This window comes from Triturus cristatus, chromosome 2_2, assembly GCF_964204655.1.
Source record: "Triturus cristatus chromosome 2_2, aTriCri1.1, whole genome shotgun sequence".
NCBI classification, from domain to species: Eukaryota; Metazoa; Chordata; class Amphibia; order Caudata; family Salamandridae; genus Triturus; species Triturus cristatus.
The window spans coordinates 915,180,423-915,204,613 of NC_140582.1; the positions used below are offsets into that span (position 1 = coordinate 915,180,423).

A 24,191-nucleotide genomic window follows, 5' to 3' on the forward strand; every position below is an offset into this window, starting at 1 on the left:
CTGGCTCTAGAGCAGCTCTGCTGACCTGGTTCTCTGGCTCTAAAGCAGCTCTGCTGACCTGGTTCTCTCCCTCTGAAGCAGCACTGCTGAACTGGTTCTCTGCCTCTAGAGCAGCTCTGCTGACCTGGTTTTATGGCTCTAAAGCAGCTCTGCTGACCTGGTTCTCTGGCTCTAAAGCAGCTCTGCTGACCTGGTTCTCTGGCTTTAAAGCAGCTCTGCTGACCAGGATCTATGGCTCTAAAGCAGTTCTGCTGACCTGGTTCTCTCCCTCTAAAGCAGCTCTGCTGACCTGGTTCTCTCGCTCTAAAGCAGCTCTACTGACCTGGTTTCTCTGGCTCCACAGCAGCTCTGCTGACCTGGTTCTCTGGCTCTAGAGCAGCTCTGCTGCCCCGGTTCGTAGGCTCTAGAGCAGCTTTGCTGACCTGGTTCTCTGGCTCTAAAGCAGCTCTGCTGACCTGGTTCTATGGCTCTAAAGCAGCTCTGCTGACCTGGTTCTCTGGCTCTAGAGCAGCTCCGCTGACCTGGTTCTCTGGCTCTAAAGCAGCTCTGCTGACCTGGTTTTTCTGGCTCTAGAGCAGCTCTGCTGACCTGGTTCTCTGGCTCTAAAGCAGCTCTGCTGACCTGGTTCTCTCCCTCTGAAGCAGCTCTGCTGAACTGGTTCTCTGCCTCTAGAGCAGCTCTGCTGACCTGGTTCTCTGGCTCTAAAGCAGCTCTGCTGACCTGGTTTTATGGCTCTAAAGCAGCTCTGCTGATCTGGTTCTCTGGCTCTAAAGCAGCTCTGCTGACCTGGTTCTCTGGCTCTAAAGCAGCTCTGCTGACCTGGTTCTCTGGCTGTAGAGCAGCTCTGCTGACCTGGTTCTCTGGCTCTAAAGCAGCTCTGCTAACCTGGTTCTCTCCCTCTAAAGAGCTCTGCTGACCTGGTTCTCTGGCTCTAAAGCAGTTCTGCTGACCTGATTCTCTGCCTCTAAAGCAGCTCTGCTGATCTGGTTCTATGGCTCTAAAGCAGCTCTGTTGACCTGGTTCTCTGGCTCTAGAGCAGCTCTGCTGACCTGGTTCTCTGGCTCTAGAGCAGTTCTGCTGACCTGGTTCTCTCCCTCTAAAGCAACTCTGCTGACCTGGTTTCTCTGGCTCTACAGCAGCTCTGCTGACCTGGTTCTCGGCCTCTAGAGCAGCTCTGCTGACCTGGGTCTCAAGCTCTAGAGCAGCTCTGCTGACCTGTTTCTTAGGCTCTAGAGCAGCTCTGCTGACCTGGTTCTCTGGCTCTACAACGGCTCTGCTGACCTGGTTTTTCTGGCTCTACAGCAGCTCTGCTGACCTGGTTCTCTGCACTCACAATGCACGCACCCGACTTCGCGAAAATATATTTAAAAATAATATAAGTTTATTATAAGTACAAATATATTATTTTTATGAATATCTTAGATAATCTCTTGCCCTAATATGTATATTAAAGACACATACAAATCATTTTGGAACATCATTGTTTTTTTGCGAGAGTCGCGCGCCCCTGCCACCGCGCAAACATCTCGTACCGTAATGCGCATGTGTCGCGAATGCGCGGGAGCAGGAGTCGCGGACTGGTCGCATACCAATCGCGAACATCACGTAATATTAAATGTATATGATGTAACTGAAAAACACGCAGCCGACGCACACCGTACGCGGATCCTTCACGACTTTTCTAAAATGGTGGCTAGAATGCGCGCACCCACCGTGATGTATACGCTTTGAGTACGCGACTCCGAAAAAAAATTGATTTAAAAAAAAAGAAAATAATATAAATATAAATATATGAAAATTAAAAATGAATACAAGAAAATTAATCAATATTTCAGTTCGAATTTTTTGTAATTATTTTTTTTTTGCAATTTTCCGAAAAATATATAATGTTATTTAATGAATAAAATATTTATAAATAAACAGTTAAAAACTGTAGAAAATCAGTACAAAAAAATAGGTATAACTACTATCACACTTACAAATTTGCATTTAAAAAAACCTTTGAAATTCGCTGAAAAAGAACACAGGTTTCAGAGACGTTATAGTTAGAAATTAGCATTTAAAAAAGCTTTGAAATTCACTGAAAAAAACATAGGTTTCAGAGACGTTATAGTTAGAAATTAGCATTTAAAAAACCTTAGAAATTCACAGAAAAAACCATAGGTTTCAGGGGTGTTAGCTGGCCATTTCACTCGTAGAAAACCATAGAAATTCCTCCGTTATAGTTATGTAGACTTAGGAATCAGTGAGTGGGTATGTAGTAACTGGTATTGGTGTGTCAATGGTTTCAAATATGGTACTCTGTATTTTACAGTGAGTGATGAAAGGTTATACTAGTGTATGATGATGTGTATCAGATTGTCACGTGGATGATGTCATCAGTGATGTCATTTGAGATGTCATCAGTGATGTCACTGACCATGTCATGAATGATGCAATATGTGACATCATCAGCAGTGCATTGCTGGTGCGCGAGTTATAGTTAGCAGAACTAACTATAACGGAGGAATTTCTATGGTTTTGTACAAGTGAAATGGCCAGCTAACTATAACACCCCTGAAACCTATGGTTTTTTCTGTGAATTTCTAATGTTTTTTAATTGCTAATTTCTAACTATAACGTCTCTGAAACCTATGGTTTGTTCAGTGAATTTCAAAGCTTTTTTAAATGCTAATTTCTAACTATAACGTCTCTGAAACCTATGTTCTTTTTCAGTGAAAAAAAATTATAATAATATATATATATATATATAGTTGTTTGTTGTTCTGTTAAACACATGTATATTTTCTTTGTTATTTGTATGTGTTATTTATGATTATCTTTGTGTTGTTTGGTTCTCCTTCTCACATGGGACACTATGCAGATGAACTATATCAAGAATAATAATTGATATATATTCTTAGTGACGACTCTCTCATTATTTGTTTTGAGAACAGTACACTTATATGCAGCAGTTTCTGCAATGTGTATCCTTGAACTAATCACTAATAAGAACCAATGTTTCTTTAAAGATTCTCCTTCTAGCTGGGCATCCTTTCGCCATCTTCGCTCCCAGGTCTAGGGTCTTTTCAACTGTCTCTGCCTTGTGCAAGAGGTTTTTAGGTGGGCGGTAGAATGTTTTAGGAGCCAGGCACCCCTGGCCAATCCTAGGATGCCAAATCATCTCTTCACCATGTCCCAGCCTCCTGTACAACATTTTAGGACAAATCAATATGATGACTTCAAGATGTCTGTGAAAGGAACTCCACTGAGAGGCACAGATCCACCCCTTGGTGGCTTAGCTGCCTGATTAATTCCCACCAAAACTTCAAAGGTGTGCCCCTCCTGTGTTGGCTCGAGAAGTCTGTCAGTCCTTCTTTGTTCCAGTGAGCCTGTGTGCAGTGTGACAAGTTTATTAACAGATGTAGATTTCATCCCCACCCCTCCCTTTCCCAGTAACTGGGTCAAGCACTATTGCTTTATTGTGTGTAGATCCCTCTGCTGAGGAGCAGACTAATCAACATAGCCCAACAGGGGGGACAGACCTGGAATCTTATTATGAGCTGAGCCAGGGAAATATGACAAATCTTAAAGTGCCATAAGGTGTGTGGATTTTAGGGGCTTTCAATTCATTCTTGGAGTGCATGTTTTACCATACATGGTACCTTCATGTACCCTGTAAGCCGTGGTAGACCGAAACTGTACTTTAGGGTAAATTACACCTATAATATGTACACAGTGTAAGCACTATACACCTTCAGTAATCACTACAGACCTACACTATAAATACTGACTCACATTATAAAGCTTATCCCAGATCAGCACCAATCTCTGAAGAGTCCCTTCTGAGATAGGCTATCTGTGTGCAGATACCGGGCTGCGCAAGATGGTAGTCTCACAGGTGCAACCCGCACATTTGTGTGCTCACATGTTCATGTTTAATCAGGTAATCAGCCCAGAGCCTCTTAACTTAGCTTCACAGAAGCAGCTCTCTATCTTAAAACGTGGACCCTGACAGTTGGTGCATACAGTCTAATTACCGTGAATTTACTGGGAGTGAGACTTAGATATTGAGCCTCACTCACAGTAAAAGTTCAAAAACCAGGTAGCCACACAAGAAAAATCCTGGGGGACTCTATAGGCAGAAACCGTTTGCTATAGGCATTAATTAGTCATTGATTGCAATTTGGGATGAATTCTAGAACACTACAAATGCTAACAGTCCTGCTACTGGACCGCCCAGCAGCTTTTGATACTGTGGACCACAATAGTTACCTAAGAGACAAAATGATAGAAGAATAAAGAAGATGTCCCGTAAATTGATTCAATCCTACCCAACAGCTGGAATACAAGTAGCATCTCTACCTCCATACCTATAAACACCAGTCTTTCCGAAGACCTCATGAATGCTCCTTCCTAATTCAAAGTATGTCTGACTCCAAATCCTGAGCTTGTAAACTTCCTTAAAGTCACCTATTAGAAGTATTTTAGGGACCTTTAAAATGGAAAACCTGTGAGACATTGAGATAACTGGTTGCTACAAAATCATTTGGAATTTATTTTCTGTAAAGCTGAGATCTTGCCATGTAGAGTATGGAAAAGGTTTCACCCAAGTGCAGCCTGGATTTGATCTCTTCCTACTACATCAAGGTCTACATACTTCTAAAGGAGGAGCCTTATATAAAAAAAAAAGCACCAATACTAATCATCACTCCATTCAGAAGAAAAAACAAAAGTTGAAGATCATTTTCGGTTCAAGAATGCAAACTTTGAAAGCTGGCCTAATAAATTAAGGATGTGCCACTATCAACTAGAAAGCAGAAAAACAATGAAACTTGACCTTTTCCCCCAAAAAACTCAACCTCTAGACGACAACATACTATTGTCACACTGGAGGAATCAATATGCTGCAGGAATCTTAATAATCATCCTACTTGGTTATGACCACAGTGACACAGAATGGACTAGAAACTTAATGGCAGGATTCTGATTCTGTCCTACAATGTGGAAAAATATGACATTCTAACTATGGACTCCAAAGCTATCATAAATGGCAAGCTCCATACATTACAATATCAACATATTTATGGTAAGTAACTGCCATATGTGGCTACGTCCAAATCTCAAACTCTCTGCTACACCCACATTTTTGTGCTTAAACCCAGTGCTTACTTTAAAAAAGAAAGAGTGTCGGTGCCCAAACACTGCTCAGAAGCTCATGGTTGGTGCTATTAAATGTCAGCGTGCCAAATGCCAAGGCTGCGTAGTCCGGAATCCACCTCATGCCTCTTTAATCAACTACCAGACACTCCGTGCCACGTTATAGCATTCCTGCAGGTTCCTGCTTTCTCCCTTTGCAAAGGTTTTTCCGTCTTTCTCCTTCTTTCCCATTTATGGGGTTTTCCCTCTCTTGCTCTCAGAAAATTTCAGATGAGGAAAAATAAGTGCCGGCACCCAGAAAATAAGTACTTGTGAGCCCCATCGGCAACCGCCGGCTCAAATTAGACACTGTTTAACATAAAAAACACTTCTGTCCTGCTTCCAAACCTCACGCCCATTCCGAAACTTCTTCCACACAGATATCCTAGAACAAACACGTGCCCATCATGCACTCAGACAGTCGCTATTCACTCTGTACAGGAGAAATCTCTGTAGGCCTTTCAAGGGGTATGGAAAGAGGTATAAAAATACCAATATAATCGAATATGTATCATTCACTATTCTTTTTTTTTTTAAACATTTTTTTCCAAATGTTACGGGTGCTAAAAAACAGAAAGAAAGATACAATTTACTTCATAAAGTGTTTTGCAAATGTCACAAGCTTGTGAATCTATGGATGATCCAGTTCTGGTGAACCGAGATTGACTAAACAGTTTCCATCATGTAGATTAAAGGGATTTATCATGAATTACATTGTCTGTTTAGACCAGGCTTCTGCAACGAGTAGTTCATGAGTTACTGGTAGCTTTCCAGCTACCTGTAAGTAGCTCTGCTATGTGCCTCCTAAGCTTCTAAATTATAGTTTTTTGCTAGGTTGAATTAATATATCTGTACAAGAATTGAAAAGAGTGTATTGGAGATGAAAATGTGTGCGTTTTCAGGAACTCATAGGCTGATGTTTTGGGAAAAGCGATAGACTTTGTAAAATATATTTGAAGACGATATATGGGTGATAGATCATGCAGCACCAGGCAGACTTATGACTCATATTATTACTTTGGTACCAGGGGTATTACAGCTCTGGCAATTATGTATCACAGAAAAGGTTGGAGACCCCTGGTTTAGACAATGTTTAGAAATCCCTATTTGTTGCGCTAGAATGTTTGCGTCTACTACAATGCTAATCAGGGAGGAAATAATTGAATATAATGTAAATATCATTTGCAGCAAACGTTTGGTAAAATAATTTACGGGAATAAAGGTGGTGCAAAAATATGCAATTCATTTTATTTGACAATAAAGCAATTTCAACTCTTTCAGACATGTTATCCAAGCCACGGTAATGCCATCTAATCTCCACAAACAAAATGCGATTCATAAGAGAAAAGGATTTCACGCTTTCTTCATACATTCATTTATAAAAACCGCAGAACAGATGCATGAAGGCAAAAGGTTCATAAAAATGTTTGCTCGCTGGAGGAAACATGACAGTCTCGTGGCGCTCCGGAAGAACACAGTTTCTTACTCATACTACTGACTCGGAGTAAATCTCTTTATATGACAGTTAAACCCACACAAAAATCAATTATTTGTTTTAATGCCAGAGGAAATTTGAGTTACGTACCTGATATAAATAATCTTCAAACACAAAATAGTAGTCATCGTTACTTGCTGTCAGTTTGACATCCTGTGGTCAATAATAAAAAAGAAGACACGGTGTAAATTGTATGAACAATTTAATATTTCGGTCCTGGTTAAATCTTATTTTAGTATATCATATGAAACAAAAATCACAATAACAATGTTTACAAAGAAGGCGCATTCACAATACCACCAGCTCTTTAAAACCAAAATATACAAATTAGGTGGTCTTTTCAAATCATTTGACTTCTACTCAATGTAATAAGCAGTTGGCAGATCCTAAGATAAGTGTCGAATGAATCGGAATATTCACATCAGAAAAATTAGAGCTCACAGGAATGGGTTTTTAACTACTTGGTGTTAAATGCAGTTACAAAAAAAATATAACCACATATGTATTGAACACAAAATAATGACATATGAAATAATGTACAAATGTAACTGCTTCATAACCAAAAACAGTGTCCAGTGCAGAAATTAGACTTTTTCCACTACTCGCAGTTCTTTGAAAACGGTGGTCAAAACTTTTCAAATAAAATAAATACAATTTACGCCCCTTCCCATGAGCAGTAAGTTTTATAAAGTGTTCTCCCCACTAAAAAGAAACCTTAGGGTTGGTTCAATGTGAAAGCTTAAAGGTAGGTTGGGTTACCAATCTAGAGGTTAGAAGTAGGTGCAGGGGCTTTGGATAAGAGGGATTTATACCCTCTATTACTTTATGAACCCAATGAGTACTATAGATAATGAGCAGTGTCAGTGAAGACAGGCTGAAATAAGCTGCTATTACCGCTTACTCTACAGTAAACAATACTTTAAATAGGGGCGTGGCCAGCTGCCGAACATGGCGGTCATCCTTTAGTCCAGCTCCGGACCCAGGCTCCATGATCCTGAAAATAAACCGTCACACGCTACACTGTGGCATGGCCTGGTAGCAAATAACGGCGCCAACAATCGGAACTGCTCTCCAGCCCGCTGCCATCGCTGTGTGGTGAGATACGCGGTTCGGAGCCCGGGCGCTGGTGGTGAGGTGGAGTCAAGCGCAAGGCCACAGTCCCACCGCGTCGACTGGATGACGAACCTGGCCGTGGGCTGAACACGGAGGAGTGCTCATGCGGGCCTTCCACTTGACAGGCTCCGTTGAAGTGGCAGAGGTGTCTCTTGTGGTCCGGCCCGGACCGGGACGGTGAGTGGGAGTGCTCGCCCGGTACAGGCCCTAAGGCTGAAACTACGCAGGGCCCGAGGACGCCGTGTGGCCTGTGACATTCGCCCTGTGGGGGACATGAGGGAGTAGCGATGCTCAACCGCAGGAACCGGTGAGGGAGCGCAGGAGGCTGTCGCCCCCGCGGAGGGTGTAACCTGAAGCACGGTGCACAAGTGAGCGGCTACGTTGCATGCTGTCCCACCCACTGATCCCATCACAGGACTCGGCAATGTAAGTGGGCGATTAGACTGCGCAATGTACTGTAAATATTGAAACCGCACAGACGGAGCGAAGCAGAAGGCAGACTCCTGGCAAGGGTTATGAACCCTGGCGTATTGTGCCACTGTGTGTCATGCTAGCCGCCCCGGCCGCTTTCTTGTGCTACTGCGAGTGTCACCGGACCCAGAGGCCTCGGTGAACGACACTGGCAAGGAATCTCTAACAGACCCCGGCGGACCGTACTGTGCTCCAGGCACTACCAACACGGAACCGACAATAATAGGGGGTGTGGAGGGCGGTAGATTCTTTGAGTACTCCACCTATGCCCGGACATAACTGGAGCCAGTACTCGCAGCGGGAGACTGCCCCAGCAGCGCACACGGCCGTGAGGCGGCCTCACTCTACACGGGTGTGTCGCATACCCATAGGGTGCCCGACAACAACCTGGAATCAAGGCGTACCAGACCTGCCACCCCTCTATCGCACAGTATCATTCAGTGTCTAAGACTGGGAACATCGTGATGGGTCACAATAAAGGGAATGTAACAGGATGCTGGCCCCAGTGACGATCCATCTTTGGAACCTGCGGAGCACGATGTAATCTCACAGCCGTCCAGCTGTATACCACCCGCCATTGAGGAAGAGCCTATGGATAAATTGGACTTAATCCTTCGGGAGGTGAGGGACTCCAGGAAGGCCATTGAACACCAAATCGGTGCCCTCACGACCGGATTCACTCTACTTAAGGCAGACCATGCCAAGCTCACCGATAAGGTGAAAGATAATACCGTGGCTCTGGCGGAACTGTCTCCACAACAGAACCAAAACACGACTCACATACAACAGCTACAGAAACAAGACACTGCCCTGATGGACCGAGTCGAAGATGCAGAAGGGAGAGCAAGGAGAAATAACATCCGCGTCATTAGTTTGCCAGAAAGAAGCAAAGGAACTGATGCAGCCCGGTATATGGAACAATGGTTTTGGGAACATGTCACCTCCGAGGGTCTTTCAAATCAGTACTGTGTGGAAAGGGCACACAGGATACCCACTGGCCGGCCAAAACAAGGTGCCCCCCCTCGGCCCCTCATAGTCCGGCTGTTAAACTACAGGGACCGGGACACACTATTACAAAAGACAAGGGAACTGACCCAGATCAATTTTGAGAATAGTCGAATATCGCTCTATCCAGATTACACACTCATGGTGCAAAGACAACGGTCTTCCTTCATGGCAGTCAAAAAGAAACTGAGAGACCTGAATCTAAAATACGTGCTACTCTTTCCGGCTCGACAGAAAATTATTTACGAACGAAAAACACATTTCTTTGAGAGCCCAGAAGATGTCGAGGAATGGTTGGAGGTGACAGAACCTGCCCTATGTATGGACAATGCCTCCCAAAGCACACACAACAGCTCCAACCATGTGGACACGACTACGAACCGCAAAAACAGGCGGACAAACAGGAACTCTCGGCGGCTCAATCCAACATTGCAACAGATGCAGCGGAGCAGGAAACAAGCGCTTATAGCAGCTGCTACCTTTCGACAAACCGCACCTACAGAAGATTCAGCCTCTTCCGCCGAAAATGTGAACAGATCTGACTCTGAAGGAAGTGTGGCTCTTTTTCCCACCGTGACCCCGCAGACGACAGATGATTTATTCGGCTAACTACCAAAGAACACTGCTGCTTATGGACTTAACACTGATAACAATACCATATCCTTTATCTAAGTATGTAAAGGCGGCGCATGTACACACACTTCCTTAGCTCGGGGTTCCGTTAGAGCTCCGCTGTATATAGGAGTACTAGACTGCACCCCATGGGCGGCATTGGCGATGACCCCCAATCTGCAATTGCCATCTATGTACAGGACATTGTTTTATATGTTATGTTTAGTTCTGTGGTCCGGTACAGTTCTTTGACCGGACCAAGTATTGGGAATTTCAGGGAGGGAAACAGTCCTGCTCTTTTTGTCAGTCTGGGGCGGCTTACCAGCAACACATCTATGATGCAGCCTGAACAATGGACTACTTTAGCACTACAATGCATACTCTTAGAATATACAACATAATAATAACATGGAACGTTCAGGGGCCTGGGCCTGGGTTCTGTGCAGAAGCGTCACAGGATACAAGCCCAGTTGCTGAGGCGCAAAGCACAAATAGTGTATATGCAAGAATCCCACATTCTAGAACAGGAAGCAGTGAAGCTCCGTAAGAAATGGAAGTCCGATTGGCCGCACTCTGCTCGTCCTAACAGCGTGTTACCCCAAAGCATTGTGGTCCATGAAGTAGCGTCGGCGAGTACGCCTATGCCAAAGTTTAAAGTGAAAATGAGTGTCGCGTTAGCCATCCCTGGACACGTGTTTCGAGGTAGTTGCCTCTCGTCAGCAGGGAGTAGGTATGTGTGTGGGGTTGCTGCGTAGGCTGCAATAAAAAGTATTCTCAGGTAAAGTACCACTCAAGGCGCGCAGGTGCGTAGCCATGGGCTCGTCAGCCCCACCGGCTCAAGGGAGCCTGAATATAAAGAAAAGTCCGATTGGCCGCACTCTGCTCGTCCGTAAGAAATGGAGAGGTCAGGTTTTCTCTACTAATTACTCTGGTTACGCACAAGGTGTCACAATATGGATCAGACATGGGGTGCCCTTTATAACATTAGAACAAAGGGTAGACAAGCAGGGACGATACATTTTCATACAAGGGTCACTTGATGGTCAACATGTAGTCTTGGGTAGTACCTACGCACCAAATTTTGAACAAGAAAGATTTTTAACTACTCTGACCCTAGCGCTAGCAGGCTGGGAGATGCACCCCTGGATTCTAGGCAGTGATTGTAATGACAGTGATGTTGCATTAGACAGATCTCATCCTCCTCTGTAAGGTGCAGGCGTAATTAAACAGGCAAAGGAACTCTGCAACTGGGCAGAGGGTTGGGCAATATGTGATGTATGGAGAATGCGACACCCAACACATAGAGAATATTCACTTCTCCGGTCCATATGCTACATACGAGAATAGATAGAATATACTGCTCAAACATGATTACAATGCAGGTAACCCATGCTACATATTTAGCCCAAACTTTTTCCGACCATAATCCCCTGGAAATAACAATAAATTGGGGCAGAATACCTACCCCGGTACCCACCTGGAGAATGTGGCCACAACTTCTGGAAGATAAGGTGTTCCGTGCTGCCATAGGTGACACTATTACTCATTATTTTGCGGAAAATAGCAATACGGCCTCTAATGGTCTAATTGAATGGAACGCCTTTAAGGTGATCATACGAGGCAAGGCAATCAGTGCGACAGTGGGTGCTAGGCAGGAGGTGCATAAGTCACTTATAGAAACTGAACGCAAAAGGAATAGGTTGGAGCAGGAAGCCGCACATGACAAGGATAAACAAGTCCCACTCCAAAAAGTGCGTATTCAACACGAAGAATTGTTAGAATCTCTCCGTGTCATAGATCACCAGAAGTACATGCAGATGCGTCATGCCAAGGTGGACAAATCTGGGACATTATTGGCCAAATTACTACGAGATGACCCCCCTGTCATTGTCATTAACGAGGTCAATACCCTAACAGGCGGAACAGCACATACCCAAAGTGACATTAATACGGCTTTCTGCCTATACTATGCCTCATTATACAGTAAGCCTAATAGCAGAGAGGATACGCACATAGAAGACTTTTTACACGCACTGCCATACCCACAGCTAACTGCAGCAGCCCAGAAAGACTTAACAGGTCCCATTACCAAAGTTGAACTCAAGATCGCAATAAAAGGACTCCCACTTAATAAAACTCCTGGTTTAAACGGGTTACCAGCCGAATTTTACGACACTTTCGCAGACTCTCTCCTTCCCCAACTGGAGATCCTATACAACACAGCGCTGGAAGAGGGCTCATTGCCCCTCACTACAGCACAGGCACTGGTGGTCTCGCTCCCAAAGCTGGGAAGGGACCTCACTGATATGGCAAGTTGTCGCCCACTATCGTTGTTGGCAACAGAATACAAAATACTCAGTAAAGTGCTAGCGAACAGACTCTTGCCCATCTTAAACAATCTGATACATATAGACCAAACTGGCTTCCTCCCGGCTCGGAGCACGTCACAGAACACCAGGACATTGCACCATCTCATGTCGGCCGCCCCAGAACGCTACGAACATGTGGGGTGTATATCACTGGATTTACGCCAAGCGTTTGACACGCTTAATTGGGAGTACATGTTCAAGGCATTGGAGAAATTTGGGCTGCCAGATAATGACATCAAATGGCTCAGTTTATTATATGATGCCCCTACTGCCGGTGCTCGTACAAGGGGACATGTATCGGCTGAATATCCAATATATAGAGGCACGAGGCAAGGATGCCCACTATCACCACTCCTGTTCATTCTGGCATTGGAACCCTTAGAACTCAAGTTGCGTACAGACGCACAGAAGTTGGGTATACAGATAGGGACCACCACACACCTCTTCTCCGCTTATGCGGTCAACAGCATTCTTTATATTAAAGACCTTCGGTCTACTCTAGCTCCTCTCTCTGATATTTTTGATACATTTGAACACATATCGGGTCTAGCCACTAACCCAGCGAAGTCACATGCCTTTTTCTTTCGCGAGCATGTCTCTCCATCAGAAATTGTGTTTGGATCCACAATGCTCCAGTTAGTGCCACATACGTTTAAATATCTGAGTATCCATGTATATCGGACTCCCACCGATATGCTGGAAGGCAACCTCAACAGAGCGATTAGAGCCCTACACTCTAGTGTCCCCTTCTGGATGACTTTACAGTTGTCGGTTATTGGCAGAGCAGTTATATAAAAAATGGTGGTCCTCCCACGACTGATTTATTATTTTACAAATGTACCCATTCCAATACCACAGACTACCTTCAAGCTGTTAAACACCATGCTTATTGACCTCAAAATGGGGAACCAGCAGGCGGAAAATAAGTCTCAAAAAGCTCCAACTTGGTACGGACAGAGGAGGATTGGGAGTGCCAGATCTCATAGCATACTACTATGCATGCCAGCTACAGTGGCTGTCCTTCTGGACGGCTGGGCGTAATTTGCAGGAAATAGGATACAATGAGCGCCGTATAGAAAGAGGAGCCCTGCATACCCTGTTGCTACAGCGCTGCAAAATCCCCCAACACCTTCCACTCCTACTGCGCGTAGCACTGCAGTGCTGGAAGGCGGCATTACAATACGCATGCCTACATCCTACCTATGCCGGCAATATTGCCTTATTGGGAATACCGCTGGCGGCTGGAAAAATAACAAAGCGCACTATTACCTCTTGGCTAGAAGAAGGGATTAGTACGGTGTCAGATTTATTGAATGACGGACTGCTTATGGACCATGAACATTTCGTTAGAGAAACAGGGGCGCCAGATCACTTATATATACTACATGCTGCATTAATCCAATATGTGTGGGCCCCACAACGGCAGGAACCCCCTACACACGAATTGGTTAAAGCGCTTTATTATTAGGGCAGAGGTCGGCACCTCAATACACTGCGCACTGCATGGTCAGACGACATAGGACAGGCCCTAGAAGAAAAGGAATGGGCGAAGATCATAGAACACCCCAAAAAAGTATCAAGAAACGCGAAATTTAAATTCATTCAAACTATGATACTCCACAGGGCCTATCTTACCCCCCACAGATTAGATAAAATGTTCCCACAGACACAACACCATTGCCGAGGAAGCTGACCTTGCACATATGGTATGGTCCTGCCCACGCCTACGGGGGTTTTGGGCCTCCGTTAGACGATATACACACAGGCAGCTATGCAAAGAGACCTAAATAATACCATGGAAGAGTGTATCCTGGGCCTGCATAAATCTTCATCCAAACACCAAACAATAATATATATTCATGAACCTGTCGCTACTTCTAGCGAAACGGGCCATCACTATACGGTGGAAATCCAAGAAATCGCTCACCGCACACACGTGGGAAAGCAAACTGATTCACTGGGGCAGTGCAGAAAGTGCGGCTCTATGGCGGGAGGAGGCCAGAGGGCAACGAAAAACACCAATTGCACTGGAGTGGGACGTCATGCTAGAAGCCTTTAAAGCACAGGACCTAGATTCTAACAGCACCCACAGTAACTTGCAATAAATAAAGAGATGAGAAATTACCCCCAACGTAGCAATTGCAAATGTATGGGAGGTTACACCTACCACATGAAGCTGTGTACGTTGTTCTACTGTAGATAAAGTGGTTTTAAGATGTTGGTCTATGCCACAACTCGGACAATATGTATACTTGAATGTTATTCACTTACAAAGGACTGAAGGGTGGGCGATTATATTAGGGGATTTAGTTGTGCTGCAGACTGCGACATGTTGGGATGTGTTTCTAATACTTGGTTCAGACGGTGTGAGAAATGGCACAGTGGCAGTTGGTACTCACTACTAGATTCCTAGTTTGTTTGTTTTGCGGTTAATATGTATGTAATTATAATAAACTGCCTTCTCTCATTTATGGAAAATAAATTATTAATGTACTATTAACATCTGTACCATTCCACATGCCTACTGTACTGCATCCGTTTTATATAGGAAAATGAAAAAGATAATAAATGTGTTTTAAAAAAAAAAATACTTTAAATAATCACATATGAAAATAAGACATATTACATATTTAGCGGCTGGAGATATTTGGAACTAGGATTAAGCCTCTCTTTCATTCAAAATTGTTGTATGAAATTACCTTCTAAATGACAAAAGGATGCAATTTCCCGGTAATGATGAAGTTTCCTACTGTTATGGGATTAGTACGCAGAATCCATACAGACATTTTATTTCCCCTTCTATGTCAATATTACTTGTGCAACTAAGGGATGGAATACTTGACCAACAATATCTTATTTTAATTGAAACCGTACTACTTTGACCCCTTGCCTTCAAAGGGCCTGATTACACGTGTAGGTGTTATTTATCGCAGCTGATAAATACCAATAACAAGGGGTATGTTATTTATTGGGTGCGACAAATAACACCTATTACAAGTTTGTGGGGAATAACATGCTGATTATGATGTTTAACACACCAAAATCCACATGGTACGGTAACTATAGTATGACTTTCCCGCGTTACATTTCGGCAGTTTTGACATGCTTACATTTGGCAGTTGGGGTATATAACGCATCCGATAATTACGAGTTAAATAGAGCGACCCCTGCGTGCACAGGGTTTACCCTTGAATCTGAATGACTCAACCCACTCGAAGTCAGGCCATACACATTTAAGATGTCCTTATGAACCCTCTTTTGGAGGAAAAACAGCAGCCCTTCTTTTGGGAGGATTGTCGTTTCATTGAAGTACTCACTTTGTAAATCAGGCTGTCAGCTAGGAGGTCGTGCTGTATCACGTTAGATTTGAGCTGCTCGTAGTACAAAATGTCCTGCAGGAAACAAAGAGACTCGTCAGTTTTGTCCATGACATGAACATCACGTTTAGGAGCGATACTTTCATTTTACAAGCGAACAGAAATGCATGATTTTCCTTACACGAAAAAGCCTGAATAACATTTATTTCTATTATAAGCGAGCCACAAAAGCAGGCTTTATTATACCCAGCGGGTCCCTGCTACGCAGATCTTTGATTTGTCTGTTATGTAGTCCTATTTACCCTTTTCTTTTGTGTTTATTTGCTTTCTATATCATAGGACACTATACATTTAGTGCTCTCCCACCCTGGTCTTGCTTTCAACACAGCTGATGAGGGTGAGTGTTTTGACATTACTCCTGGCCATTGTACTCAGCTAATTTTGGGGATGTCCAGTGCAATGATCTGCAAATTTTACTGCTGCTCTCTTTTAAGTATGTCCTGCACACGTTTGCTCACTATCGATGCATGTCACGGTTACATTGACATTACCACTTGTCTTCAGCAACCCTGATATCTCGTATTGACATTATTGTAATGCTACCTTTGATAGCAAAACTTTTAATCTTTTTCTTTTTTCTCAGGTTGTGTTATTTAACTTCTGGTACCACACATTTTTAGGGTGCTGTACGTGTGGCCACCATTGGTACATCTTAGAGGTTGTGACCACCACCAAAAAAGTGTAGGTAGCGTTACCTTTGGTCCTGAAGAATTGCCAATTAATAAATTACCAGGCAAGAAACATGTTGACCCTTTTAGCACATTGACTCACATACCTAATGGTGAGATATGTGCGTTTCACTTTGGTTTTAATCAGGATGGTGACCATGCTTTATTAAAATAGGTTGAAGTGGATCACCTATCCCTGTTTTAGTTCACCCACTTCACAATTCACATGCACCTACACCAGTTAGTAGAAGTAACCCCTTACACACCTCATTCATCGGCATTGGAAATAAAGATCTCCGGTAGGAAGGCCCCATTTGGGTGCCTGATCGGGCATTGCACCGCCAGCCCGATAAGGAGCAGGACCTGATGATGAAGCAAGACACCCGCTTGTTGGGTGTGTGAAGGTCTTCTTTTCCAGAAGGAGTGATCTTCTCTCCTGCGTCCATCAGCACCCTCACATTGTCACTTTGGCACCTTTGAGTTATACTACTACACCCTGCGTCACTTCTAGGAATTGCATACCTCTTTGTTTTCACACAGAGATGTGTGCCATGTCGACTCTTCGCTTTTCTCTGCACCAAAACCCGAAACCTGCAATGGCAGTGTGTGGGTGTTAAGGTACAGGGTCTCTAAGGGTGGCATAATTGGTGCTGCAGCCCTTAAGGGCCATGCCTAGTTACAGTGCCCTTGGTACCCATTGTACCTTTTAAATGAGGCGTACCCGTGGCCAGAGATGTGCCAATTGTGGGTACAAAGGAACAGTTTTGGGAAAGAACACAGGTCCTGGGATCCTGATTGGCAGGGACCCAGGGCACATCAAGTCACGTTGCATCAGATGTCTGGCAAAAAGTGAGGGGTAACCATGCAAAAAGGGTCACTTTCCTACAGATAAGTAATCAAATTCGACTGTACTTTGCCTTTGTTAATAAATCAGAGTAGCCAACACATGTTTCAACCCTTGGTGGCCTGTATGCCAGGTGCTTTTTCAAGGCTGTAAGTTACCAACATGTATATTAAACTGTTAGCCTAATAGCATTAAAACCGTAGTGTAAAGTGCCACATTAAAAAGGTGAATCACACCAAACTGTGAACATTCCGTACTTGTGCTTCATAGTCTTTATCTTCATTAGTGTGAGGGTGCAGAAGTGCAAGGTATCTACCCCGGCCTGAACTTTAATTGAGGAAGAGGATCCATGGCAGAGTATATAACTTGCTGGGAACACAAAAATAACAGATTGGGGGATGTTTTTGATTTAACAAGTTCTGGCACAACCAGACCAAACCGACTGAATCCCACATGAGCTAAGAGCAACTCCCAAGCTCTGGAATGAGCTCTTATAAAAGAAACCTCAAAACAGTGGGTAGCAGGATCTTTCAAAAAGTATCTAGAAGTGGACCACATCATCGGAGGCTTCAGAATGTAAATATTTCCACCTCCAGATACAACATCACCAGATGAAATTTTAAAATGGGAGAACAACTTACGTGCAACTTCAGACAATATGATGAGACAATTAATAGACATAGCACAGGTGGAATATGATAATCAAAAGGTAAAAGTGAATGCACTCACCAAAAGAATTGAGTAAGCAAACTGGAGAGATTTTACAAAGAAGAGTTATGAAATTAGGAATAAAGGTATAGATAACTAGGACATAATTAAGAGGAAGAATAGGAAATATCGCCGGGACCAAGTAGACTACCAACTGGAATGAGTTTATACCTTCAACAAGAAATATGACAGGGAATACCCAAATTGATCCATCAAATAGACCGGAGACATCCTTAACATCAGACCTAGAATTCCCAGGAGAAGAAGTAGAACCATGAAAAGACAGGATTTGTGTACATTTTTATGTGGAAGTTCAAAGACACAGGCTGGGAAATTTAAATCTACAAGACACCAGAATGCAGCAGCCGTGTACCAGAACAGAAGAACCGTCCACATCAGGAATACAAACCAGAGCACGGAGGAAAGAACAAGTCAAAAACAAAAACAAACCAACCAACTAGTAATAAACCTGTCTCAATTCAATCTTACAAACAATCAAATGAAGGTAATGGAAAAGAGTCTGTATTTTTTCCGAAGAGCTAAATCGGATCTTGTAAAAAACAAATTGTCCCATACAAATTGATCAGGTGATTACAACTCTATGCTGCCTTCTCAGACAAAACTGAAACTGGCTCAGCATGAGCCAAAACAAATTATTTAACAGTACGAGATTTGGAAAACATACATTTACTAATAAACCTTAATGACCTCGGTCAAAACCACGAACTCATAATTAAAGAAGAAGAAAAGGGAGTAAATAAGTGATCTTACATATTGTTGAATATTTAAAGGAGGTAAATTGATAGTTAGAAGACAACATTTGCTATCCAAAATTACCCAATCGTTCTACTTTGGAAACTCAAAAAAGACTTATGGAACACCTTAATAGGTGGTACAACAAGGGTTTACTTACCATGGAAGAGAAACAACACTTATTTATAAAACATCCAGTCAGGGCAGCTCTGTACATGCTACCCAAAATACACAAGCCAGGATTCCCTCCCAACGGAAGGCCTATCATTGCAGGCATTGATTCCATCTGCACTTAATTGGGTGAATAAATAGAAAGCGAATTACAGCGTTTCATGAAAAATGTACTTTCATACATACGCGATACAAAGGATAGTCTTCAGAAATTGAATATTGATTGGCAGTATATCTATTTAGTAGCCATCATAGATGTAGTAAGTCTATATACATCTATCAAACAAAGTGACGGATTAGATGCAGTAAGAAAGCACTAGCCACAAGATCGGTACACTTTCTGGAAAGGAAAGAAATGATTATTAAAATGCTTGAATTTTGCCTGACCAATAATTTCTTCACTTGCAATGGTAAGACATATCGACAACAACAAGGGCCAACAATGGGGGCCGAATTCGCCATACCTTATGCCCACATCCTTATGGGTGAATTTGAGAAGTACTAGCTCTGGAATGAGAAGTTTGAGGCCTTTAACAGCAACATAATTTTCTGGGGAAGATACATTGATGATATTTTAATGATATGGAAAGGGTCACAAAGCACTTTCAGGAAATCTATAACAGATATATCCACCGACCATTGGGGAATAATGGTGACATCTTCTATTTCTAAAAAAGAGATTGAATTCCTTGATTTGCTTCTGTATGTTGAAAATAACAAATTACACAACAAGATCCACAGTAAAACTACAGTGTTAAATTCCATTTAGCATGCCACCATCTGTCATCATGAAACCACTATCTCCAATATTCCTAAGGGTGAGTACTGTAGAGCAAGAAGAAACTGCAGAAAGAAAGAAGATGTTCTAAATAAATCAACCGAAATAAGTCATCTATTGAGTGAGAGAGGATAGGACATAACAACCTTGAATAAAACAATGAATGAGATAGCCGCCATTGGTAGAAGCCAACTTTTGGAAAATTTCAGACACACAAAAACATCACGACCGGCCATTCAATACATCACAGAAAACAGTAATGGACATCATCACAAAAACATTGGTCATTACTAACTCATAGTCTACAATTACAAGAAGGAACAGCTGATTCACAAATCAATTAAGAGGAATTGGCCTGACCTTCATATGAGTGTGATACGTTTTGCCTGATAAACAAGTGATCAGAAAACAGTATCTGGATATGCTAATAAAATTATATTTACAGAGAAATAGGAGAAGATAGCAGTCGAATACATTTACAATGAATTCTGAAGACGAGCATGCTATCTCAAATAACCTGACTGTGGCTATTTTAAGGGATTATTTGTTGATATTTGGGCCTGAACGTTAAGCAGACTGGGGATAGTTACTCACATTCATGGAGGCTTGAGCTGACCTCAAAGTGAAAACAACAGAAATACATCAACATCTTCTACGTATGAAGGCAATTCGATATTTCAAAAGAGCAAATGTTAGCAGTGAAGAATCACTGCTTCCTACTTAAACTGGTACATTAAAACATCATGAAAACCAGTCAACTTGTTTGAGCCTGCTCTCTTTACCATCACATTGGTAAAAAATCACAAACATGCACCCTTCTCTTGTATTAAGCTGCAGCCTACATGGCAAACAGCACTAAGCCGCTTTTGCTCAGATGCCAATGTTTTAATGCCACACACACCCTTCTCTTGTATTAAGCTGCAGCCTACATGGCTAAACCACACGTGCCATGGCTATGCGGCCCCACCAAAAAATGCGCCTATACAACGCACACCCCAACCCCCTTGCCCTGAGCCCTAAAAACTACCTTGACCCCGTCTATCCCTAAAAACGACCTCACCCTGAGCCCTAAGCACTACCCTGACCCCGAGCCCTAAATACTACCATGAGCCCTAAACACTACACTGATCCCCCCATGAGCCCTAAACATTACCCGAAAACCACTGGGCACTAAACACTACCCCGACCCTCCTTGAGACTTAAACACTACCCGATGCTCCCTGAACCCTAAACACTACTCCAACAACCCCAGAGTCCTAAAGACCACCATGACCCCCCTGAGCCCTAAAAACTACCCCAATCACCTTGGCCCTAAACAGTACCTTGGCCCCCAACACTACCCCGACCTCCTGAGCCCTAAACACTACTGAAACCCCCGAGCCTTAAACACTACCCGACCCCCACCCAGTGCCCTAAATACTGCTCCGACCCGCAAGCCCTAAAGACTACCCGACTCCCCCTGATCCCTAAAAACCACCCGACCATCTTGACCCTAAACATTACCGAAACCCCCTGAGCCCTAAACACTAACCCCCCAACTCTTAAAAACTACCCCCAAAACCTGGCCCAAGCCCCACTTACCTCACCACGTCCTCTCCCGATCCTTCCTCTTCCTGGGCCCGACACTCCCAGCATCAAGACTGCGCACTGCCTTAACCCTGCATATGTGTGGTTAAGGCATATGCATGGTTAAGGCACACATGGTTGAGCTTGCAGGAAAACAGCACGCGTGGCTCTGCCTACATCATAAAGGCAGTTTCCCTTTGGTTATATATTTTCAAAGCTGGCTTACTTTACAGTAATAACATCACCTTTACCATGGAAGCTATTTCTCTTTAGCTAACTGAAATACATTCTTTATTACAAATCCCAAAGGTTTAAGAGATAGTTTGTGCTTTGGATAATCTCTGCATATTTGATGATTGTGTAAAAAGAAGGAGACGTAATGTATAATGAAATATAACAGGCAATAGACCAGAGATATTCGACCTGTGGGCCGGGTATCCTTGGGGCCTTTACTGATCTCAGGGGGCACCAGGCTCTGGGCAAGAGGAACACTTATCATGCCTCCAGGGAATACAGATAAACACTGAAACAAAACAGAAGGATGACTGAGTAGAACTGCAATGCTTGACTTGCCAAATTCGTTCAGAGCAGCCAATTTTACAGAATAATTGTGAGAAAACAGGTTTGTCACTCTGGAGGGTGCCCGATTATTTTATTTGTTTAACACAGAAGTGTAGTGGTACACGCCATTAAAACATTTGGAAACCATTGCAATAGACTGATTGACAAGGGAAAGACTTGTAGATTAGTAAAAAGTGAATGTGAATAAGCCTGGTTTTAGTGCAGAGATGCAATTCTGGAACCTCACTTCATAAATAACAATCATAAGCTTGCATGTGCAACCACTTTCGGGCCCCACAGAAAATGGTACGTAACAACCTATGGTGGTTAAAACCTCAAACAGTCTGTTTGTCGTCTGAAAGACTAAAAGGATCTTGGTAATTGAATAATTTGTCATTTATAGTCAGCACACAATTCTTTACCCGTAGGACATTCCAGTATCATTTGAAGTGCCAATGAATTGTGGAACAAGCAAAGTAGAAAACCAAGTTACTTACATGTACACTGTGGTTCTCCAGGACGGATATCTTTTATAAATTCACATGCATGACTCTTCCCCGTCGTCATGGTGGGAGTTCCACAGTAACAGTAATAAAAGCAGTGTTAAAGCATTAGCATTAAACTCCATTGAAAAAACAATAGAAGTTAGTAGCCTATTCACATTGATTTAATACACCCAAACTTCAGCCAATCAGAGCACAGACCCTGAAACACTCATCTCCTGCAGAGTCACCATAACTCCAGATTTCAAGCATGAGTGTAAATGAAGAAACAGAGGTATACAATTGGTGAGCCTTAACGGGGAGTAGGGAGAGAAGCATGAGGATCTATAAAAGATATTCAATTCAATTAAAAAAAGATATAAATACTGGAGAAACAAAGTGTACAGGTAAGTAACTTCTTTTTTCTCCAGTATGGAATCTTTTATAGATTCACATGCTTGAATCAGACTAGTTAGCAGTATCCAATGACCAATGGGGTGGGTAAGGTGAACCATCCAACCATGAGAAACACACCTATATATGATTAGTCAAACCAACAATATTGATACTATAGAAAGTCAGGACAGATACAGCATAGCAATAAGCAACCATAACAAAAATACTTAAACTGGTAAACAACTATTAAACAGAATAACACAGAAGACTTGAGCTTAAAAGCAGCATACCTTATGAGAATAGTCTTTGCAGAGTAGCCTGACCAACTGCTACATCTGCCTTACTCCAGGATTCCAGGTAGTAATGCTTTGTGAAAGTATGGGCATTCGACCACCAGATTTCCAGGCAGTAATGCTTTGTGAAAGTATGGGCATTCGATCATGTCGCCACTCTGCAGATGTTGGGTGGAGACACTGCTGTGAACCGGCCTGAGGACACTGCGACCTTCTGAGTTGTGTGAGCCCACCTTTCCAGGCAGTGAATGACCGCCCTTTTACTGACAGACTATAGTCGAGGAGACCCAGCGATCAATACTAGTCTGCGCTACAGGCGGGCTGCCCATCCTTTCAGAGAGGCATCTGTTGTCATCACCACCTGGGCACCGCAGGCAGGAAAGAGAGACCTTGCGATATGTTTACTCTGACCATCCACCAGGATGTCGCCGTCTTCATCTCCGGGGTTTTTGAGATCATGTCCTCAAAAGAGCCCCGACACTGTCTCCACTGCACGTCAAGCTCTTCCTGAAGAGGTCTCATGCGCAGTTAATAATTTGGAATTAACAGGATGCAGGATGACATCATCCCTAGCATAGATTTTTATGTCCTTACAGAAGCACAACTTTTTGAAGAGAGAGATAGCATGATTACCTGCAAGCGAGAAATCCATTATTTTATGGTAAAGGCTTTTGACAGCTTTGAATCCAGGATTGCTCCTAGTAACACCAGGGATCGAAGAGAGAAATAGAGATGATTTTGCCCTGTTGAGCTTCAGATCTTGGAATTGGCAAAGTTGTAGCCAGGCCTCTGTGGACCTATTTGCCGACTGGATAGAGGGACTTTTGATTAATCAATCGTCCAGGTAGGTGAACACCTGGTGACTGGAACATTGGAGAAAAGCCGCCACTTGAGCAATGCACTTGGAAAATACTCTAGCGCGTATTGTAACCCGAAGGGGAGCACTCTGACCTGATAATAGCATCAAGTCACCTCAAACCTGAAAAACCTTTTGGGTTTTGAATGTATTGGAACATGAACATATGTGTCTAGTAGATCCAAGGGAGGAGAGATAGTCTCCTGTGTCCTTTAGCTGAAAACTCTTCTGAAGAGAAAGCATCAAAAAGGGTTGCTTTTTTATGAACTTGTTCAATAGCCTGAGGTCCATTACCTGCCTCCACTTTCCTGACTTCTTGATAAGAAAGAAGTGGGAATAGAAGCCTTGGTTGCGCTAACTGAATGGCACCTCCTCTATTGCTTTTTTGGAGAGAAGCACTCAGATTTCTTTTTTGAGAACCGGAAGATGATGTTGTGATATCTTCAAAGGAGGAAGATTTGGAGGCTTTGGAACCATTTCCAAGGTGTGACCATA

The 24,191-nt window shown here is 43.1% G+C and overlaps 1 protein-coding gene across 1 annotated transcript in view; it reads right to left on the bottom strand.

Moving 5' to 3' along the window:
* Positions 1-24,191, bottom strand: part of TBC1D19 (TBC1 domain family member 19) — a 1,311,239-nt gene that overhangs the window by 437,103 nt on the left and 849,945 nt on the right. Inside the window, exons 12-13 of the mRNA XM_085643323.1 lie at positions 15,561-15,635; positions 6,764-6,826 (exon numbers count right to left, since the gene is read on the bottom strand). Of these exons, the coding sequence (XP_085499449.1) occupies positions 6,764-6,826; positions 15,561-15,635 (138 nt within the window). The remainder of the gene's footprint in view (positions 1-6,763; positions 6,827-15,560; positions 15,636-24,191) is intronic.